This window comes from Rhea americana, unplaced genomic scaffold, assembly GCF_003343005.1.
Source record: "Rhea americana isolate MKP2758 unplaced genomic scaffold, rheAme1 scaffold_342, whole genome shotgun sequence".
Classification (NCBI taxonomy): domain Eukaryota; kingdom Metazoa; phylum Chordata; class Aves; order Rheiformes; family Rheidae; genus Rhea; species Rhea americana.
This window is the reverse complement of record NW_028186471.1, coordinates 261,769-284,195: the sequence shown is the minus strand read 5'-3', so window position 1 is coordinate 284,195 and position 22,427 is coordinate 261,769. Positions and strand designations below refer to the sequence as shown.

The window sequence follows — 22,427 nt, the reverse complement described above, 5'->3', positions numbered from 1 at the left end:
AAAGGAAGAAAATTTAAAAGAGCATTCAGCATTACAAAAGCATGCAACAGAGATAATCAAGTACAAAAAGGTATCTGCATCTTTACATATTTATGATGGTCTGGGTTATCTCCACCTCTCACCCTGGAAAATTGGGTAGATTCATCAGGAACTGTCCCTTTTCTTTCTGTTGTCTCCTGACTGACCTCCTCTGCTGCCACCCCCATGGAGCTATAGTCCCTTAAAAAGACCTTTGTGCCATCTAATTTTACTTACCTAGGGCTGAACTGTCTGCCAAGGTCCCACAGCCCTCACTAGGGAAGAAATGACAGCTCACAGAATCAGTAAGGTTGGAAGGGACCTCTGGAGATCATCTAGTCCAACCTCCCTGGTTCCACTGGGGCTTRAATGCAGGATCTTCAGCGTGTAAAGCAGATGTGATAACCACTACACTATCCCTCTACCCAAATATGCATGTGTTTCAGAAGATCTCTGTCTGCAAAGATGACTACCAGCGGTTACCATGATCRAGCCAAGGAAGTGAATATAGTGCTTCCTAATATGCAGTCAACAGGRCCTGAGCTTATGGACTGCAACAGAATGAGGATCTGATTCTGAACAAAGTAGCATATTCTCTTCTCAACTGCATCTTGAAGAGTAAATATAAAACAAATGAAACGTAAATGCAAGACAAAAAGAACTAATCACTTTCAGTGATAAAGATATGATTTCATTTTCCCTAAAGCTGAGCTGCTGCGTTTTGCCACAGCAACCCACACTATTTAACCAAGCAAAAATTGTCTTTACTGTTTGAAAAGCGTGTGTAATTTCCAGCTTTACCTCCCTGACAACCGTATTAATCTGCCATGTGCTGTGTCCAACAGCTTTCCCACTTCAATAAGAGCTCCCTGTTAAACTTTTGTGAGTATATGTCTGAAAAGCATTAACAGGACTCCAAACCGTAACAGCTGCRTATCATCCATGTTTGGTAACATCTCTTACTGTCTTGGAGCAAATCTATCCAAGAGGTGAGCTACATCCCATCCAGACAGGTAACCCTGGCATTGCCACACAAGGTAAAAAATCTATCCTGGAAATGGCTACAACTATACTTATTTGACCTGAAACTCAGAGATACTCCAAATTATCCTCCACTTGAGTCYCAGTTGGTCCTACAATTGTAAATGACAGGTATTGGAGAATGGTTTTCTAGTACATTCAGATGCTCTTATTTCGTACAATCCAAATGTCCTCATCCATTGTGAATCATGTTAAAAAGAGCCAGAATATGGTCTCAGGTCCATCCTCTAATTCACTAGATTAGTGTGATTCTGCCAGGCTGTTGCTTATCAGTACAGGCAATGAATGGTCAGTGTGGCTCAGACCACTTGCATCCCCAAACCCCTATCAGGAGAACAGCTAGGCTGGAGTCAAGGGTATGGGGTGAGGCAGCTCCTTCCCCACTCAGGACAGCAGGGACACCTCTGCTGCATTGTTCCCCCGGGGACTGTGTTTTAGATGTCCATGTTCTTGGAGAAGTTGGCACAGGGAGATGACTGGGGAGAACAGCCTGAAATAGGTCGAGTCTGAAGGTGCCGAGAGAGAGATGGCATGACTGCAGCTGCAATGGTCTAAGGGAGAAGGACTGTGCTTCTCATTGCCTGCTTTCTGAGCTGGCAGAGGGACGTCTAGAAGAGATGCAAGGAGCTGAAAAGATAGTGCTCATATTTCCATTGCTCTTCTTTTCTTCTTTTTCCTCTTTATTCGCTTTCCTACCCTCAAAAAGTTTGTTATTCCTTTTTTCCTTTTATTCTGTCACAATAGCCTTTTTACTACTCTCTTTGTAGATCCTTCCTATGACTGACTTATACCTATATTTAACACCTAGTTCCTCTATAATCTCATGAATTCTGAGTCAAATTTACTCACCTATTCCTTTTTATGAGGCTTTTTCTCATCCTTAATAACTTTTCTCAAACATCTTACCCTAAGTGTGGATACTTAGGATAACACTTATCTTAAGTGTGTTTGTGGGCTTTTCAGAACCCATTTACCATCCCATAAAATTTTGTAGACTTATGTAAAATACGATTATGTAACATAGATCAAACTGTTTTTGTTTTTGGACTGAACTTTTACGGATTATTAACTATATTGAGTTCAATAATGTTTTTTTTTAATATTACTCTTTTTTTTTGCTATGGTTATTTCATCTTTACTAACTTTCCACTTCTGCTTTATTCAACATTGAACTGCTTAAGCTATAGTTCTAGCGTAGTTTGTTTCATCCCATTCCTCAAGTCTGTCACTACCTGCATATTGTTGAACATTGCAACTTTTCCATACTAAGTTGAAATGCACTGCCAACTATTTCAAAAGGAGATGAATACTAATGAAAAGCGTGATGTGCACACAAAAACATTCAGCATAAGGAATGTCTGGGTCTTACAGAAGAATTACAGTAGGATTTGTTGTGCAGTCCAGATGATTAAACAGAAATTGGATACAAGAAGCTTTTTCCTGCTTCCATGTAGAGGATTAATGTGAAGACATACAACTAACTGCCAGGACTATTAATCACCCAAATTCCTTGAGCTAAAGAAAAGAAAAACTCAGCAAAAACATATGTTGAGGATGCTGTGTTCTGTTGTTCCAGTAGAGGGAGAAGCCTGCAAGAGAGTCCAATCAGATAACAAAAGAACTCTGAAAGATAAGAAAAAATAAATGAAAATAAGCCATCTCTGGGTAAAAGTAGAAAAGCACAGATTTCTGGTACTGCTTTGTCTTCAGCACCTGTCCAAAGTGAAGAATTTATGCATTTTCCAGCTTCTTTATTGATCTTCCATATTGCTCTCAAAGCTGTAGGCAGCCCTGGTGTCCTCCAAGGGGAAGGTTGGTGAATCTCTCTGCTGTCTATGGTGCAGGAGACCCCTCAGCTCTGAGGCTGGGGCATCCCCTCACACTGCACAGCATGTCAGCACAGCACAGCAGGGCAGCACCACAGATTACATCCCTCTCTAGCTCTTTTTCTTACTGAGCATAGCTTTGTTCATGTACGCTTGTATCTATGCAAGTGAGATTTTTCTCTAGAGAGCCAAAGTTCACCCAAACAAAACACTGACAAGCTGGGGTGAAGTATATGCTATCTCTGGCAGTCCAAGCTCTTACCCTCCTCTCCATTGCCAGCTGAGGGCATAGCAGAGAACTGAATATGACAATAGCTATAGGAAAAGGTGAAGAGAAGAGGCACAAAAGTAAACCACAGATGACCACTTAGGTAGGACGTCCTTAGTTCTGCCTCACAGGCCAAGTTTTGTATGCACCAACTTGTCCATCATACACGGTAGAARGAAGGTGATGTCTTGCCCACTGGCATGGGTGGCAGAGATCAGCAGTCTCCATGTGGACAACAGACACACAGCCAGAGCAGCTGATGCCGTTGTAGGTGAATTGCTTGGGATGAYGGATGAGACCTTGTAGCATGAGGGAATGAGGTCTCATCTGGCTGCAGTACCTGTGGTCCTGTTAAAAGCAGAGAACTTATGTGCCTGTAGACAATCTCAACRCATCTGGTAAGGCTCCTCCTCCTGAATGTCAGATGCTGGCAAATTCTGGTGCAGATGTCTCAAACACCTCAAGGAGCACCAGTGAGAGCATGGCCTTGCATTTTATTATTGTAACAGTGGACTTAGCAGGGTTGAGCTSTAGTCCCACAGATCGATGGGCATCTGGCACCAGGAGTTTCCAAAGGGCAGCGGCCATTCATATTTGGATGTTGTTTTCCAATGCTGTTGTTGCAGGGGTGGCCTTTTGCATCCAGAAATTAGCATCCTACCACCAATCATTGCAGATACAAAAGCTAACAGGATGACTCCCTTTGACCAGAGTGTTATGACTCCTACAATGAGGCAAGTGCCTGGCAGGAACCACTCCTCCCTCATGTATGTAGCTTAAAATGAGGCCTCCACATTCTCCTCCCATCTTTCCTATCTCTGTGGGTAGCAACAGTAACTGCATAGTTCAGGGAAACTCGAAGGGACCTGAGTGCTCTTTATAAGGAGAGTCATGCCAAAACTCCCGCTTTCAAGATGGGGCAATATTTAATTGCAGTACTGAGAGTTCATGACCAGCTCTCTTCGGGTTCCATAGAAACCAAACAGACCAGAGTCTGTGTGGTAAGCAATGGGGACAATGTGGGAATTGGCACCTATTTTTGTCARAGGTTTGTGACTGTTTCTTTTAAAGACCAGCTGGTTAAAAAAATCAGCCTTCTAAACCACAAACAGAAAGAGCATGGCTTGGCAACACAATCTGTGATCATTTATGATGAAGAAATATTTTCCTAAGGAAAACAGGCCATTACTGAAATAGCTTTACTTCTCCCCAGTGTTTTCAATCAGCTCTCCTTTTCTCAGGTACTATAATGCCACTACTGCTCTACCCAGATTCWGATCTACGTGCTATCCAATTTACAGTTGTGTTTCACCTCCTGGCTGCCATSAAGTTGCAACCTGTGTCAAAACACTCAGCAAGTGCCAAAGGATGCTAGATATATCAGTATGTGGAGTAAACTGGGAATGAGTGCACCTTCTCTTTTCAGACCACAGCCAAGCGACGGGAGACAAAGTGAGAGGACTCAATATCCCTGCCACACACCAGCAGTCTGTATCCAGAGTGCTGCAGGAATTTCTCCAGCTTCTGGTCTCCCAGTACTGCTGTGGAGGCTGTTGCAGCTGGGGCAGAGAATGGTGGTGCTGAGCCCCCATTTGTGTGAATTCCTGTACCACCAGYGGAACCACACTGGGGCTCCCACCACACTTCTGTGGAGGTGGAGAGAGGTGGAGGTCGCAGAACTGATTTACAGCTTTGTCAGTGAAACATCTTGCTTGCAGGAGATTGCAACCGCCTCACACTGTAAATCACGAATCTCACGGGCAGGCTTGGGCATGGGGAACGAGGAGGGCTTACGAGCTTGTGTTGGACTGTAGCTCCTGGATATCAAAATCTGACCTTTCCAGATGGAAAGTTGTTGAAGACTGAGTTCTAAAATGCCTGCCAAGTCTGGTTGCCCTAGTATACTGAGATCCCTATGACAGCCTTGTTCAGAAATATAAGCTGATGCAACTATCATAAATGATGAGGTTACAAAAAATAGCAATGCTGCATAGGAATGCATAATGTCTCTACAAGGAGACATTAAACACCTACTATTTGACCAGCCAGACTGACTAAAATATCCAGCAGCTGATGTAATATGGAGCTGACCCAGCCTCTAGCAGATCTGCAGACAGGCTGAGTCTGTGGTGGGATGCCCYGAAAGAGTGTTTTCCTTTTCCAATTGGTTATGCCACCGTGCTGTTGCTTTTAGGTTAGTCTCAGTAAAGCTGTAGGTGCACTAAAAGTCAAGCCACTGTTCTTAAGACTGCATTGTGTTTATGCTGCATAAAAGTATTTTAAAATGTATGCAAATGTCTCTATAAATATTAGCACTACGAGAACTAGACTCTGGGGAAAAGCTGGTATCAGAGAAGAGTAATTTTGAAGTCTTGCAAATGTCATGCAGAGTGTTTTTCAGTGGAAAATATTCTGGAGCCTGTGTTAAACCTTTACTTTAGCATTTGTTTTGTAATCAGTTACATGAAGTTATTTCCTTCCCTGAGGATTATTTCTAATAAGTACATTTAACATGAATGAACACTCAGAATATCCTGAAAATCAAAGCTCTCCCAGATCAAAGCTTGAATGGGAAGAAGACATTTATCTTTTTCTCTAATTGTTGATAGCAGAGACCAGGTTCACTGGGTGAAATAAAACATGGCAATTCTTCTAGCTGTTTTTATTGCTTAAACTGTCCACTGATGCTTTGGGTTTTTTAATAATGCTTTCTGGAATTTCTATCCTGTGGCAATATTCCAGGTGTCAGGGTAATAGTTGTGTCCTACTTCTAAACAAAGACTAAACAAACTAAAAACCTTTTTCAAAAAATCTGGRAAAAAAAATCCAACCAGTTGGAACTATCCAAAATAAATTCTACAGTTGGCTAATAGGCTTTTTGGCCTGACAGAAAACTAAAACTTCTGGTGTAACTGAAATTATTTRGCAACAAATCATTTTAGCAGATAATGGCATACTCCTTTCTATGTAAGTTCTTAGAATTTTTTCCCAAATTGAAATGTAAAACCAAAACAACTGCACAATTGAGCTAGGAGTGAAAAAAAATGAAACTCTTGAACTATGAATACACAAGCCTTGAGTAAATGTCACCTGAATCAATACAATGTACAACAGGTGGAGGTTTGAACATTGTCCTTCTAAATTAATTATTAATTTGTACTTTAAAGTAATCATCATAGATCTTCCTACAGCAGATTGTGTTACTCTGCCTGTTATGATTCATTAAACCAGAGCAAAATGAGATCATTACCATTTGAGTTAGCATTTTTGAGGTTGCCAGATATCCTCCAAGTATTTCCTGCAGCTGGGAATGCATGTAATTTCCTTGGACCTGACAGCCTGTTTGCAGCAAACTTTGCTCAGAGAATTTCTTTTGCCTCTGAGATGTTAAAAGAGTGATATCTCTGCAACTGGTTCTGTCATCTGGTGGGGACCTTGATCCACTTGCAGGGGGTTGCTTGACCACTTTAGACCTCACACCTTGCAGCTACATTTGAGGTCAACTTGGACATTTGCAAGATCTATGGAAGTGGCAGATCCCAAAGCGCCAGCAACTTGTCTCTCTGGAGGATATTTCTGGCACACCAGCATAGGCAGATACAGCTATAGCAACACAGCGCCTTATGAAAGGTTACTAGGGCTTTACATTGACATACCGATTTGCACCCCTTAAAGCAAGGTCTGCATCCAGTAGAGGAGGAGGGATCRATCCAATATAGTGACTCCCTGCCACTTTCCATGTCCTTAAATATATTTTGCAAATCCTAAGCATGAAAACAGGAAAGTATACAGTCACCCTAATGGGAAAAAGGGGATAGGATTAGAAGGGGTCAGGAACCTATTAATTGCAAAATGCTTCCTAAGGCTGCTGCATCCTCACTCTGAAACTACACARTAAAAGACCAAGAGCCACAGGAGGAAAACAGGACCTGTGATWCACAGGAACTGTGGTAAAGTTGTAAATATCCCAAATCATCACAGAAAAGGCACCACTGTCCTTTCTAAACATGGGGTGCTGGGGAAGCAGTCAAAATGATGAGGTAAACCTGGGAGAAAGAAAATCGCCTCTTGGTCCCTRTGACTGGATTATGCCCAAGCACAGGATGCGACACTCCAAACAGGTACCCTACAGTTTTAACATTTCTGCAGATGACATCCTGYATACATGCTGTCTACATATGGGGCCAGTCTTCAGCATTTCAGAGGTAGACAACACCACCAACAMCACTGTGGCCCTCTATAAGCAACCAATACAGGATTAAGACCATAAACATAGTGCAACTTAACACTGATCTAGTATTCTTTCATACTCCCATGCTATCTGAACCAAGTAAATCATATATTTAAGATTCATAACACAAACCGTTTTCTGTCTCTGAGAAACTCCTACCATGGTARGCAACCTCTCCCACAAAACGAGTACTGGATTGCGGCATACTTGGTCCCAATTTCCCTTCTATGTTGCTTAGAAACTTTATATGCTGAATAACAGTATCTTCTCCTTTGGGCATGTTTCCAAATAACCACAGAGACTCTGCTGAGCTTAGGGAGAAACGCAGTGAGGGCAGGAAAAGGTCTCCAGAGAAAGCTGCTTTCAGCCTTTTTGGACCAGCAAAGAGGCAGCAGATATCTTGAAGCAGAGGAACAGCACCATCTCGTATGCTGGGAGCCTGCAACAGCATCAGCCTTTGCATTGCACAGGCAGCGCTGGCCTAGGGAACACAAGATGCTGGGGACGCCGTGAAAGCGCTGTGAACATGCCTGTGGCTTCAGTGCCTGCAAACACACGCGGCTGCCCGGGCAGCATGTGGCTGTGCTCCTGCCTCCCGCTATCATCCTGAGGAGAGGTGACCAACACAGTTTCCACAAAGTGGCCACTTACTCACCCTAGCTTCCCACGCCATTCACTGCTTATTCACAGCAGAGGCCAATTCCAGTACATAAATTAAGGCTTTTCTCTTCCTCTTGGAAATTCCCACATTGTAAAGTCCGGAGACAGAAAGTACTTGGAGGGGCAGTTGTGGGAGAAAGGTTGCTAAAAATAGTCTTTTTCTCATTTGTTTTTGGTGCAATTTCCTGATTGCATTACTGAAACAGCTATGACAAAAGGGGTGAGATTTAGCAATAGCATAGAAAGGAGGTAAGATCAAAAGAGCCAGCAGCACCATGACTGACGTGGAAGAAAGAAAAAAGGACTGGAGGCAGGGAGAATTCATGAATTAGCTGATAAATAAACAAACAGCCTTTGTCCATTCCCACACCTTGGGAGCCCTGAAATTCCTCTCACTCAAAAGGGGTGCTAAAAGGGAAAGAGAAAAAAAAAAAAAAAAAAAAAAAAAAAGCTAATTGCAGCAATTACACGATTAGGGCATTTTCACTTCCTAAACTGGGAGACAGAAATCCCCCTGGGTCATATGACCTCTTTTGAAACTTTACCAGGAAGATCAGCAACAGCAGTGAGCAAGTGCAGGGCGTTCTCCATCTGTACAAAAGCCTCTCTCGCATGAGCCAGAGATCAGAGCAGTGTGGGGATGTGCATGTGCACTCAGACATAGCAAGGTTCTGTGCAAATATCCTCTTAGTCAGATTTTCTCTTGCACAGTTCTCTGATTCTGTGTTATCTGGCAGATTTCTTTCCTTTTTTTCTTTTTTTCTGATTTGCCTCCATTCCTCCACTTCAAGCATGTCTCCAGAGCAGAACTTCAGAAAGGGCATTTCCTGCAGCACATCTCCCTGAAAATAGGTCTCCTCTCTTCTGAAGAAGAACCAGCCATCAGCTGCCATGGTGGGAATAGCAGTAATGAGGACATGGATTGAGCCAGTGGTTGCTGGTTCCCAGGTGGCCAGTGCCTTCTACGACACAGGGCTGCTACTGGTGGTGAAGAACTACTACAACCAGACCAACTCAACCTCTCCTGCTTACTCAATGCAAGATGCTCAGCAGAAGGCTGTCTCTAATTTCTATATCATCTACAACCTAGTCCTGGGCCTGAGCCCACTGGTGTCAGCCTATAGCTTGTCTAAGTTGGGGGACAAGGTGCATCGGAAGGTCCCCATCTGCTTCCCTCTTTTTGGCTATTTGGGCTCCAAATCTCTCCTGCTCCTCCTGATCCTGCTGGACTGGCCAATTGAGGTGATGTACGGGGCTGCTGCTTTCAATGGGCTGACAGGCGGTTTCACCACTTTTTGGGCAGGCGTCATGGCTCTGGGATCCTTGGGCTCCTCTGAGAGCAAGAGGTCTCTGCGGCTTATCATTATTGAGCTGGTGTACGGCCTAGCTGGCTTTCTGGGAAGCATGGCATCTGGGTACCTCTTTGCTGGCTTCAGTGATCATTATCGAGAGGGCACTGTGCTGGTAGGCTGCAGCATTGCTTGTTATGTTTTCTGTCTCTTCTACAGTATTTTTGTTCTGAAAGTCCCCAAGCCAGTAGCCAAGAGCACAGGAGATGGTGGCAGCGAGCTACCAGCTAGCACAGAAGCCTCAGGGAAATCCCACTCATCTGAGAGTAACAACCTTGCACCAGTAGTACCTTCAAAACTTGTAATTGTCATGCTCTTTGTTGGGGCGATCCTGTATGACCTCGCAGTGGTTGGTGCAATGAATGTGCTCCCACTTTTCTTGCTCAGGGAGCCTTTAAGCTGGAATCCTGTAGAGATCGGTCATGGCAATGCTGCTGGGTATGTGATCTTCATCACCAGTTTCCTAGGGGTACTTGTGTTCTCCAAGTATTTAAAGGATACTACAATGATCATGATTGGAATGGTATCCTTCAGCGCTGGCATCCTCATCATGGCCTTTGTGCGGTGGACCTTCTTGTTCTACATCGGTGAGATGAACTGCTGTGTGTGCAAGCGAGTGAAGTAAGAGAAAGGGGCTGGGATGTTTATGTACTAGGAGAGGGGTCTTTGCTCTGTTTTACCGAGAAATCCAGGGCAGGGAGCTTGGTAGAGAGTCACAAGAATAGCTCACAAGGTTTCATTGTCATGGTAGATTAGATCTCAGTTCAAATACTGAGGTCAAAATACTGCTCAGCATGACAAGCAGGTTTCTCTGGTTTCCCTAGTCTTTTCTCTTCCTTATGGTCATCTTCTCTACTTAACAGCAGGACCATCCCCTCTTTCAGCAGCTGAAAGAATAACCAGACTGCCATTCTCATCCCTCCTGTAGCCTTCCACTCACTTATGATGCAGGCACCTAGTTTGAACTACCAAAATTTATAGGACTTTGGAAGCAAGGGTTTCATCATTCCCTTTCCCCATGTTTGGCTTCAGATTGCTACACTCAGCACTTTACAACATCCCAAARAGGCATCCACTTTTGTTAATGCTTACTTTAAAGGCTAGTTAACCTGTAATTTGTTGCTTGGTCATAATCCAAACTTGAATAGGAAACAGTGCTTACGACGTGTGGGAGTAGGAATTCTTGTTGGCTACCACTACTAGTCAGGCAACACTGCTGCATTTGCTTCTATGAGGAAAGGCTTAAGGCTGCAATAGCAAAAACGTGACAAAGATTTCCTGTCAAATGAACATCTTAAGACTTGATTTGGTTTTGTTGCTGTAAGACATTTATTGCTGATAGGAAATTTAATAGTGAAACACTGGACTTGCTTCAACAACTAAAATATTATCACAATGTACAGTACAAATCCTACATTATAAAAAAATGACCGAGGTAAAGGTAAAAATAGACAGGGCAGACATCCCATGAAAAGGGAAAGGGAACTTTATTTTTTTTGGACGTAGCCTCCACAGGAGCCCAGAAAACAAAAAACAAGAACAATATCCTTTGTGGTAGTGAAATGGATGATTCATATTTAACAAACAGAAAGAGTATGTCACATGGATTCAAGATCTTKTTTCAGAAAGTGAAGAAAAGATCTAAGAGAAATGACCTGAAGAGATTTTCCTGTGCATCTTTAGAGGGAATGAGAAATTAAAAATCAAAATAAGTTATTTTAAAGGAAAAGATAGTAGGATATCACATTTGGTGTACTACAGTAGACAAAAAGAGAGAGAAATTTTTAAGAGATTTTGTTTACCCATTTGGTAACCATGCTAGGGAAAAAAGACAAAATAAAAGTAATATAATACAAATATATGTTTAAAATTAAGCCCATCATCAACACATGCTGCCACACCATTCATCAGATGCTTATTTCCCGCATTGCAGAAACATCTCAGCACACTAGATATGGACTGAGTCTTCGCTGAGGTCAATTCTGCTGACAGGAAGCCAGTTCCAGTTCCTTAAAAGTTTCCACACTGGAGAAAGCCTAAAATACTCCARCCCAAGCACAATGTTACTAAACCAATATAATGTCCTAGTGTCCAGTGGTATAGTGCTCTCTCTGCTTGTGAGATACGAATCATCCATTTCACCTATCACACAGGCCAGCTCTGTATTCCAAGTCTGTTAGGATTTCAGGTCAGGCAAACACCAAGAAACTCTAGATCTAGGGAATGTAACTCTGCTGGTTGGAGCAACAGGTCATGTATCCACCATTCCTGATGCGAGGCAGGGAGCTACATTCCTATCACAGGTTCATACTGCTTTGTGGCACTCAAGAGACAAGAAAAGGTAAAGTAAAGGTTCTGTCCAAGCTTCAGGCACATAGTCTTCAAAAGTGATCATTATATAATGGGACAGGAAGCAGGTACTGATGATAACTAAGTATTCATTGCATTACAGCACGGGCAACGATGCTCTTTGCCCTCATCCCCTTACCAACTATCAGGTCCATGTTATCCAAGCATGTTGAAGGATCATCTTTTGGTGAGTACTTTGGTTATACTATCAGTCAAAAAAAACTTCAAACCCTTTATTCAGCCAAGAATACAAAGGTAAAAAGTTACTACTACTAACTGCATACTGTATGATAAAGAGAGAGGAGTTGGTACCACAGAAGGGAAGGGAGGAGCAGAAAAACCTGCAGAACTGGAYTGTCATATAGAAACTTCTCCTCCTTCATTACTTCATTATATACCCACAAAATTTTCAGCACACGCTTTAAGAGATTACCATCAGTGTGCAGCTCAAAGGCAGGAAAAAAAAAAAAAAAGAACTCAGGTACTACTCAAAAACACAGCGCTCCAGGGAAAACAAAGGGAAGCAAGATGTTGGAATGAAGCAGTACGATAGTCACGTCATTTACATTTTCCTTCTTTTACTTCCAGCTTTTAGAAGGACGAAATTCCTTCATCTTTCTTCAGTTATACCTTCTATCTCCCAAAAACGTCCATTGGTAATTTGTTCCTATTAGAACATGATTAAACCTTTGCATAAAAATTATCACTTTTTGGTAAACTAGAGGAGAAAWTCTTGATTCGTCTATTAAAAAAAATTGTTAGAGAATAGTAAAACATTCATATACGTATTTTACAACACCATGTTGGAAATGAAAATTTTTACTCTAATGGCTTTGATTCAAACATAACAACCAGGACTGCTAACGCATCCAAATAGCACCTCACGCCTGAGGCTTCTYATGTCTTCTCAAGCCACATCCCCAAAGCCATCCTTGGCATCCCTTTGCTTTCTGCCATATGATCTCAAAACTCAAAACATTTTATTCTGGCCCTTCAGTAACCTGCCTTCTTATTCCCAGCTCCACATTCTTCCTCTCAAAACTAGGAGCACAATCCACCTGCGTCACAGCAGTTCAGGCCTGACAGGCCCAGAGACCTGACAGCCTCCAAACAATGGTGATCCATGTGGAGTCTCCAAAGATATACCACAGCATTTTTTTTTCTCCCCAGTGACAGCCTGTTTTCTTGTTTTACAGGTAAGGTGTTTGTCCTGCTGCAGTTGTCCTTAGTCATCACAGGAGTAGTGACATCTACTGTCTACAACAAGATCTATCAAAGCACACTGGACTGGTACAGCGGGTTCTGTTTCATTCTGTCTTTCTTATTTGGCTGCCTAAGTCTCCTCCCTATAAGGTAAGGAATGGAAAGGGTCTTGTTAAAAAAAAAAAAAAAAAGTTATTTTTTCTTCATTCTTCCTGATTCTAGGTCTAAAATGTACAATGAAGACTGGAAAAAGAAAAGTGTTTTTGTTTAACAGTAACAATTCTGCAGAACTAGGTGCACAAATATCAAGAAGGTTTAAAGAATGAAATTTTCAAGTGGTTTAGCCAAGGTTTTAAATCTTCTTTTTGTTTAATGTAACATGAATCGCTGTAGGAGGAATATTTAGCTGAGTTTAAGAGCTACTAATCTCAAGGGACAAATTCTTCATGCAAATGCAGTGCTTGATATTACTGAAACAGTAATAGGTAGTGAGAGAAATAATCCTTCATAAAGTAAAACTTTTTTTTTTTTTTTAATCCATTACAGTTATTTACTCAGTGTGATAAAAAAGAGTAATTTCAATCTCCCTGTGGTGTTTCTTTCAAAGAGAAATGATTATTACACAGTTGCGGAAATGGTTACTTTTCTGACACCCAAATGAATTGCCTCACTGAACAGCTAAAGAATGACCGAGATCTGCATTTTCAAGAGCAAGTTTTAAGCACAAAATCAGCTTAGATTAATTTCAGGAGAGAAATCTGAAAGAGTGTCTCCAGGACATGTCAAGCTACTCTCCTAGAATCCTTATGAGGGATAATCCCTCCATCTCTCTCATGTCACTGTCCCTTCCCCAGGTCCCTCCAGCTCATTGCACTCCTTGAAATGACAATATTCTCCAAGTGTGAAGTTGAAGTGAACTGTGATAATATATTTGATCCATGCAACAACAATATCCATAAACAAACATAACACAGATGCTGGATAGACTACTATCTGACTTGAAACAGAACTCTTGTCAAGTTTTGTTGTCATTAAAAAAAAATAATAGTAGAAAGTCTGAGGTCACTATGAATCTTCCATCAGCTTCAGTACTATCATAGAGATATGAAGAAAGGAAAAAAATTAAGGAAAGCTCCTACACTGTCAGTTCTATCTGTCTAGTCCAGACTTGCAAGTCCTTTCTGGTGTTTTCAGCATATACCTGGTGTCAGTAGGCATGCAAGTGCGGGAGAAGACTCCTTCATTCTCCATCTTTCTCCAAGACTCTGCTTTCCTCCTCCTATTTTCCAGACACCAGAGTAATCTGTTTCACATGCACAAAACTGCAGTTTAACAGCAGAGTCACTGCTAGATACTCCATTACGTTAGACATGGTATACAAATAGAAGTTGAGAGTTGTTACAAGCACAAACACAGGTACAGGGACTTGAAATCTGAAAGACAACAAATGGTGTCCATTTCTTTGCTTGCAAATGCAGCTACTTACAGAGAAGCCGGCAGATTCTCCTAAGGAAGTCCATGAGCACTCAGTCAGTTCGAGACACCTCAGTAAAGTTTAAACTAAGCCAAAGACTTGATGAGGAAAGAGGAAACTGTAGCTTTGTAAAGTAGTTTGCTAGCCTTTCTCTTGTAATGCGCATCTTTATTGTTCTTTGCAGCATTGTGGCCTTCAAACAACRTTCAAACACCGGTTCCCTTCAAATTCTGACAGAGTGACATACTTGCAGCAGCTGAAACATCTTCTTATAAATTCTCTGGGCTGCCCAAGGGGAAAGTTTGCTAACCATTTGTCCCTACAGATTTGAAAGTGAAAAACATCTACGTTTCTATTTCACAGCACTACACAGCCTCTTACATAAAACTCAGCCAGGACAGAGAAGTTTGCCTTGTTGCTTACTCTGCGAGCTTATGTACTGTAGAGACATTCCGGCTATTGCACAACAGTTATCTTTAGAGCATTTTGGTTTCACTCTAGGTGGCTTAGCAATATGGACTTAACAGTGCAGTCAAGAAGAGGGTAAAAACAAAAAGGAAGGTTTTAGCCATGCTGTTCAATTTGGAAGAGGAAAGGTGAACATCAGGTCTCTTTTTCGATCAGTTCTCTTCTTGTCTGTTCAGTTAGAAATCTCAGGGCAGTCCTGTAACTTTGGCTTACTAATAGGAGTCCACAAGTAGTATGCTGCACGTGCACAGGTGCACAGGACTCGCATATTCTAATGAGTGTTAAAGACAAATATGAAGAGATGTCAGCCCAGCTAATTAGTGTTGCAAGGAGGAGTACTAAAATASAAAATATTATTTTTTTAAAAAGGCCACTATTTTGTAATCTCTGCAATAAAACACTACCAAACAGATGTTTCTGTCCCTGATTTCCGGGAGAGTGTCCTTAAAATGTTTAACAGAGCTTACAGTAGGACATCTATGATTTAAAGCTAATACTGGCATTTCAACTCATGCCACCAGGACCTAATATTCTTGCAAGAAGTTAAGAACTGGTAAGTGAAGCACACTACTAGTTTTTATGGAGGCACAGGTACCCTAATGTCAGGTAGTAATAATCTTGCTAAGTCAGCCCCGCTCCAGAAAGGAATCCTATGCAATATAGCAACTGGTATGAGACATTATCAGCAAACAAGTAAAAACAAGGTTCAAAAGACTAGCATGCCCTRGAGAAATCAGGGTCTAGACTATGTCTCTGCTTAACCACTAATTGAATTCACAAGGATTAAGTTGTTTCCAACCCCCACACTGTGTAAAAGTAAGCAAAAAACTCTTCAGTTGCTGAATTATCCAGGAGGCAGCCCAGGAAGTCTCAGTCTGAGCCAAGGATCCAGCAGGCAGAAGTCGTTTCCTCACTATGCAGTCCCCTGCTTGGACGAGGTTATGTCATGCTCATTGCCCCCCTACAAGCCCTATTGCTTTCTTTCCTCATGTCCAGGCTCCACTTTCAAGTTGAACAAATTATTCCACTGTAGTGGACAGTTGAGACTTAGTTGAATCAGCAGAACAAGGGGCATTTAAGGGAAGAAGGCCTGCAGTAAGATCATGAACTGCCCAGCAAAGCTAGTGCACACATTATAACTTCAACAATGAAGACTGCAAGAAAAGAAACATTTATTCTATGTAAAGAAGTAATCTTTTAATACATTTATTGGTCCATTCCATTAAATTAACTGAGGTAAAGAAATGGTGCATTTTTAAAAAATGTACACACTAATAGAGAATTACAAACAATTTTACCTCAAAGTGTTTTTCTCCATCAATACTAGTTCCATAGTAAACAACACACAAAGTATATTTATACAGAGATATACGAAAGGGAATAGAAGCATGCCAGCACCAGAAATCAAGACAACATTTCATAACCTGCGAGTCTGAACAAGAGTGTAATTGGTAGATCTGGTTGAGTGCAGGAAACAAAAGCCTTATTCCCATTTTTACACCATGTACTTGCTAATTCACATAAAGACAAGTCTTTTCACAGCTTCCATTTTGGTTTTAATGGCATGAGTATGTGAAGGAAATGGGTTCAAGGAAGCAGGTCCTACACAGGTCAAAAGTAATACACAGTTTGCACAATGAGCAAGCAATGTTTCAATCTTCAGTCCTGATGTCTTGAACCTAACAAGCACTAACTCCAGTGCTTGCCAAAGCAAGCTTGCCTTCATGCACATGGTATAGCTCTCCAAACCTTAAGAAGGGGCAGATGGATGCAGGTACAGAAGAAGGAAAAGAACAAAGATTGTGCTGTGCTATTTTCATATGCTATAGAGCAAAACCTCTGCTTGTTCACTATCATGAGAAAAAACTCCATCCCTCTGGCTGGTGCAAAAGTGGCACTGGCTCAAATCCTGCACTCAAATCTGAAGGTGTGGATATATATACCAGTGGCAGAGTTAACAAAATGGTTCATCTTTGAAGCGTAGGCTACCAAGGCCTTCAAAGTAGGCTTGGACAGCTCCTAGCTTTTAGAGTGTTGGCAAGTCATTTACATAAGTGTAATACAAGCCTTTCTGGAAAAGAGCATTACTTTTTGGACAAGTAACATGCTTTAGTCAAGCACACTTAAAACTAGTCCAGTTCATTATAGAGTATGTATATGCATCAGGTACACTGGCAGTACTCCATAGTGCCAAGTGCAGAATTAAATACATCCATTTGATTCTTTAAAATTGGTTAAATAGCACCTCAAAAAAGTTTAAAATGCAACTTTCACATTTCCCAAAGGCAAAGAATCCCCAGTTTTACAGAATCCCCAGTTTTACTGTCAAAAGTATGCTGCAAGTACTAGCAAGTCCCTCACCTCAATAAGAAACCTAATTTCTCCTATTGATTGGTTAATGTAGTAAAAGGATATATATATTAAGGGAAAGACTGTTCTACCTTTAAGATTTAAGGAGACTGAACACCTAATGAGCTAACTTAGTTCACTTCTACCTATCACATTTTGCACATAGTGGTTATAAGCACCAGTATCTTAGATTTTAAAAAGCCTGCAACGTTAATCATGCATAATTTCTTGAGAAGAATGAAATAAGTTTCAACAAAAGCATGGCTCTTATTAAAACACGAACAGTCCCTGCGTGGCTGGGATATATTTGTATGTTGACATCTGCAGACTGACACCTGAGGCAATATATACACTGCGAGTAGGCTGGACAGAGTCAGACCTTCAAGGCTCTATCACAGAAGCTCTGCAGCCCCTTCACTGCCACTTACGCTTTGCTTCTGTTTCTTTCTACCACTTGTTCCACGAGACTATCCCTAGTAGAAGTGTCATTGTGACAAAAAAAAAAAAAAAAAAAAAAAAGTCAAAACAGACTGCATTGAAGAATCTTAGTTTATTTTTTGATGCAACTCACGTTTGAAGAGTTAATGCCCTTAAAGGCTGTATCTAACACCATTTTATATTTCAATAGATAACTGAAAAATACATAATGATGTTTTAATGTCTAAGTTTATTGCAATAGTCAGAACCTGATGATGATATGAACAACATAGTTCATAACTGAGCATGAAAACAGGATCTCAGTACTTGCTTTATTGTGCTGGTGCCACTTGAGGAAGAAACAAACAATCCTAGAAACAGCATGCAAGTAATCAGGACAGCAGCAAACTACACATTTTCTGAGATAAAACTTGGTCTGGCTCTGGATTAAAAGAAAGATTGGGCTAATTTAATTGTTTAAGGACCCCAAACTTACACAGGCTCGTAGGAAAGGTGCAACTGCTTTAGATGCCATTTTACTGCACGCAAAGCGGCTGACCTTAAGTCACAGAACGCTCAGGTTACTCCTGATGGAGATGGAACTCCTGCTCTACTCATGTCTCTGTTCCCTTTCACAAAGTCTTTTCCTTTTCACCATTAACATCTGGGCTTTTCAAATATAGACACACCAAACGTTTATAAGACCAACATTGCAGAGTTGTACTAACAGCTGAGTCAGACCTCAACCTTCCAATAACAGCAGTACTGTATGCTATATGTTAAGGAATTTCGTGCCTGCTTGTAGCTTGCCTGCTCTGCCCTACTGCTTCACGTCTCAAAGTCAGGATTCTCCCCATACCTCACAACCTTTCCCATAGTAACCCCGTAGTTTACAAGAGCTCTTTTTTTTATAAGGAGACTCCTCAGTAGCCGTAGGGGCTAAGAGACTCACTACTACACACTCTTTACACAATTCTTGCAAAGGACTCTTCTTTTTAATGTTAAGTTTTACCTTCCATGTAGATGTTTGGGAGGTTTTGTTTTTTCCAGTCATCCAAGAAATCCTATTACAGGCCACAGCCTGAGGTAAATGTTCAAGCCTTTCCTCCAAATTAACTTGGTAGGTGTCACAGAGCCAAGCACTTCATCAGGGAAATAAAGTCCTCTTTTGTCTCAACAGCTTTGCCAGAAAGGGATTTCTCCAAGATGAAAGCACAACTGGGTCAAGTAGTAGTTTAAGTATCAGACTGCAGAATCAGGGGCCTTAGATAAAGAAAATACAAAACGAGCTTTAGTAGCTCCAGCTGAAACAGCTGCTCACTGAATTAAACTTGACTTGTGACTCCTCTTTGTCCATTATGCTCCTCATGTACAGCTACACTGTTCAGTAGTAGCTTACCCAGAACTCCAACTCATTTCAGTTTTGACTCAACACTGAGGGGAAACAGGGCATAAATCTTGCAAGGAATCAGTCTACTTTTTTTTTTCCAGTCCTTTTTGAATGGGTAGAGAGAACAATATCTAAATACTAGTTCAAATCAAGTTTCACTTGACTCTCACTGATGCAGAGTCCACTGGGAAACTCCATCTCGCAGAAAGAAACAGGTCACACAGCTTTCTAAGGGAAAAAACCCTGATGATCTCAGTTTGTGGGAAAGAGGCAAGCAGGACTAATTTTTCCATTTACAGTATCTTACTAGCACTGGAACCAAGAAAATAAATTATCTACTGACTGTAACTCTGAAGGTGGTCAGATCATTAATAATATGCATTTACAAGAATTTATTTTGAAGGGAAGAAAGATAGAGGAAAATACTGGGTTACTGCTTCAAGATAATCCCTTTAAACACTTCTTTTGAAAAGCAAGAGTGGTTGGTTGTTCTACATTTAATGAATTCTGCTTTAGATTGCTGTTATTACACCAGTAAGTGTAGGAGAAACTGACAGCTTTAACCACATTTCTGTTTAGTACCTCAAAGCTGTCAAAGAAAGTCAAGTCAAACATGAAAACAAACATGAAAATCTCCTAAAATACCTTAAAGTATGCTTTTCCCACCTAAGGAGGGGATGGCCTGACAGCCATCAAATTGAAATGCTAACTCATCTTTGCAGTTCCTATAAAGCCTTCAAACCCTAAATATACCTAAAGTTCCCCTGCTCAGCTTAAGGACAAAACCCAAACCAAAGTAGTATTCGATACATCATCACAGGATAACACAAGAGTTTTACATTTCCAATTACTGCACTCAGGTTCTTTGCCAAAAGATCAAGTAATCACTCAAAAGTGTATCAGTAAGCATTCAAAGCTACTTATTCCTCCAAGTCCTGACGTTACTTTGACATGAGTCCCAAACCTCTTGCTTAGAGACAAAAGAGTTAACCTAGAATTATCTGCATGCTGTTAATTCAAAAGGATCTTAGATTCATCACGGCAGCATTACACTCTCTAGAAGGTACCTAAGGCCACTTAACAACATGGAGGCAGCTACTTTAGGTTGGACCATAAGAGAAAGAGAAAGGAGAACTTGCAGAAGCAGTTACATTTAAGGCCAAAAAAAAAAAAGTTAAAGGAAAATAGACCTGTACCAAAAGAAGTCTCAAAAGACTTGCCATGTGGCTCAGAGACAGGTATGAACTCTGTGTACCTTATGGGATGATACCTTATTTTCCCTATCAAATCTCACTGACAGTTTTAAGGCAAGTTTCACACTCATGATGATGCTTAGTGTAAGCAAGCACTTGACACATTTTGGCTTTTGGGCTGCAAAATAGAGAGAGAAAGCAAAGTTCCATCTTTATTACAGCTGGCACCTTCAGTGACCAAGCCCAAAGGAGCTCTAGTTCAGAAAACAAACAAACAAACAAACAAACAAACAAAAACATCCACCCACAGATCTAAACATGGCTCAGGAATATTCTACCACATAACTTCCACAGCTAGTTTTAGGGAAAAAGGGGAAAAAAAAAAAAAAGAAAAAGAAAGAAATAGATACAATAAAGACCTCATACTTGCTTCCATCATTACCAGAAGCTTTGAGAGGCTGCTGTTTAACTCACTCCCACATCGAGGACTATTTTGATCCCCAAATCAGTCACAACTACACTTCAGCCTATCAACATTACTTCATAATCACCAAGATAAACAAACATATTCAGTATGAATCAATAGCATGCCACATTCACAAAAACCACCGTTCATGCTTGCATTATAGACTTTCTGCAGGTGGTATCAGTATGTTCTACCTATCTAGAACCAGCCCAACTCCTACATAAAATCCAAAAATCATTTCATCTAGAAGGACCATATAAGTGGTAGTAAAACAGAAAACATTCTTTTCCAGCCTTTCCCTCTCCATCCAGAACAYAGATAAGGAGTGGTTAGGAAGTACTGTATCATGGGAATAATTATCTTTTTTAATCAAACAAAACAGTAATAAAGATGTCATTTGGCACCTTGCAGTAGAGTTTATTTTCATCTTTTTAGTGTTCCACTCATCAGTTCCTTCCAGACTAAAGAGGTAAGTTTTACTGAGATCCCCATGCACTTTTACTATGAGCTCAGGATCGCTCCATAGGATGGAGAAGGAACCACTCAAGGTAACTCAAAAAGATGAAACATATCCCAGTTTAAACAAAGACAATGAGGAAGAAATTCAAATAGTTTTCAGAAGGTCTGTTCCAGCCTAAACACAGCTGGCACTTCAGTTAACTTGACAGAAGAGTCCTTCATACAGTTCCAGTATGTCTAATGGTACTAAGCACAGAGGTGCTAAACTGTTCATGAAGGTACTTCTTATTTGGTCTCTGGCTTGTCTTGCAATAGTGGTATAATTGACTCCCACGCTGTAAGGCACTAAAAAAAGAAATAAAGATTARAGAAATGGAATGTATATAACTTCTTGCAATTTTTGATCCACCCATCCAGATCCAAAGAAAGTGAATTGAGGAAGGCAAGCAGGGTCTTTTATAGATTATTGCACGAGGGAAAAAATAAGAGCTCAAACAGCAAGAAAGCATTAGGAAAAACAAACTAAGTTCCTTACACACACACATCCCACCACCAAAAAAAGCCCTCCAAGTCACTAGCTAGTCCAAGCCATCAAGAATATTTTTCAAAACAACCAGCGTTTCCAAGTTTCAACTAGATTCTACTGAACTTAAAAAGAAAACAGCTATCAGCTAGGCAGGCAAACTAGTTTTGGTAGCAGTTCAAACTTTTGTGGCACATCTTTGGGAGATGGCTGTTTCAGTTGGTGGTTTATAACAGCAAGTATTATAAAATGACCTCCATCAAACTTACTGGAAAAAAATCTAAGGACTTAAGGTAGGTACTTCATAGAGAGAGATATCCCAGTAGATAGAGATATCCCAGTAGACTTCAGAGACTTGACTCCACTGCTTTTGATTAATTGGCAATAGTAAAATAAATGTGGAATCTAGCTTGTGGGCTGTTAGAAGGTTTAGGTTTATCCAGGGTTTGGATTTGTTTCCCCAGACATGCACACTTACCTGATCTATGATCCTTGCTTTATGTCATTACTCTCTTGACAGCCCACAACTCAAAATGCACAAAACAGACCATCAAATAGTTGTAATAAACACTAGAAATAGACATACTCATTCTGAGCTCTTATAGTCACAAATTACTATTGCCAAGCATCTTTTTCCTAATCTTTTATTAATTGTACTGCAAACAGAGTACTCCTAATTGTGTACCCTGAAGTGATCAGGTGCTTTCCTACTGAAAATCTTCCTTGCTACAGAGATGAGCAAA

General features: G+C 40.9%; 2 protein-coding genes across 2 annotated transcripts in view; one reads left to right on the top strand and one right to left on the bottom strand.

Annotated features, from left to right (window-relative positions):
* Positions 1 to 8,685: 8,685 nt before the first annotated feature.
* On the top strand, positions 8,686 to 15,271 carry SLC46A2 (solute carrier family 46 member 2). The gene is made up of 4 exons (XM_085311515.1): positions 8,686 to 9,980; positions 11,846 to 11,929; positions 12,939 to 13,095; positions 14,604 to 15,271. Exons 1-4 carry the CDS (start codon positions 8,936 to 8,938, stop codon positions 14,659 to 14,661), a joined length of 1,344 nt encoding a protein of 447 aa, XP_085167641.1. The 5' UTR covers positions 8,686 to 8,935; the 3' UTR covers positions 14,662 to 15,271.
* Positions 15,272 to 17,732: 2,461 nt separating this feature from the next.
* The window catches only part of SNX30 (sorting nexin family member 30), a 46,725-nt gene continuing 42,030 nt past the window's right edge, over positions 17,733 to 22,427 (bottom strand). The window contains exon 9 of the mRNA XM_085311506.1: positions 17,733 to 21,506. Within this exon, the coding sequence (XP_085167632.1) occupies positions 21,447 to 21,506 (60 nt within the window). The 3' untranslated portion in view covers positions 17,733 to 21,446. The remainder of the gene's footprint in view (positions 21,507 to 22,427) is intronic.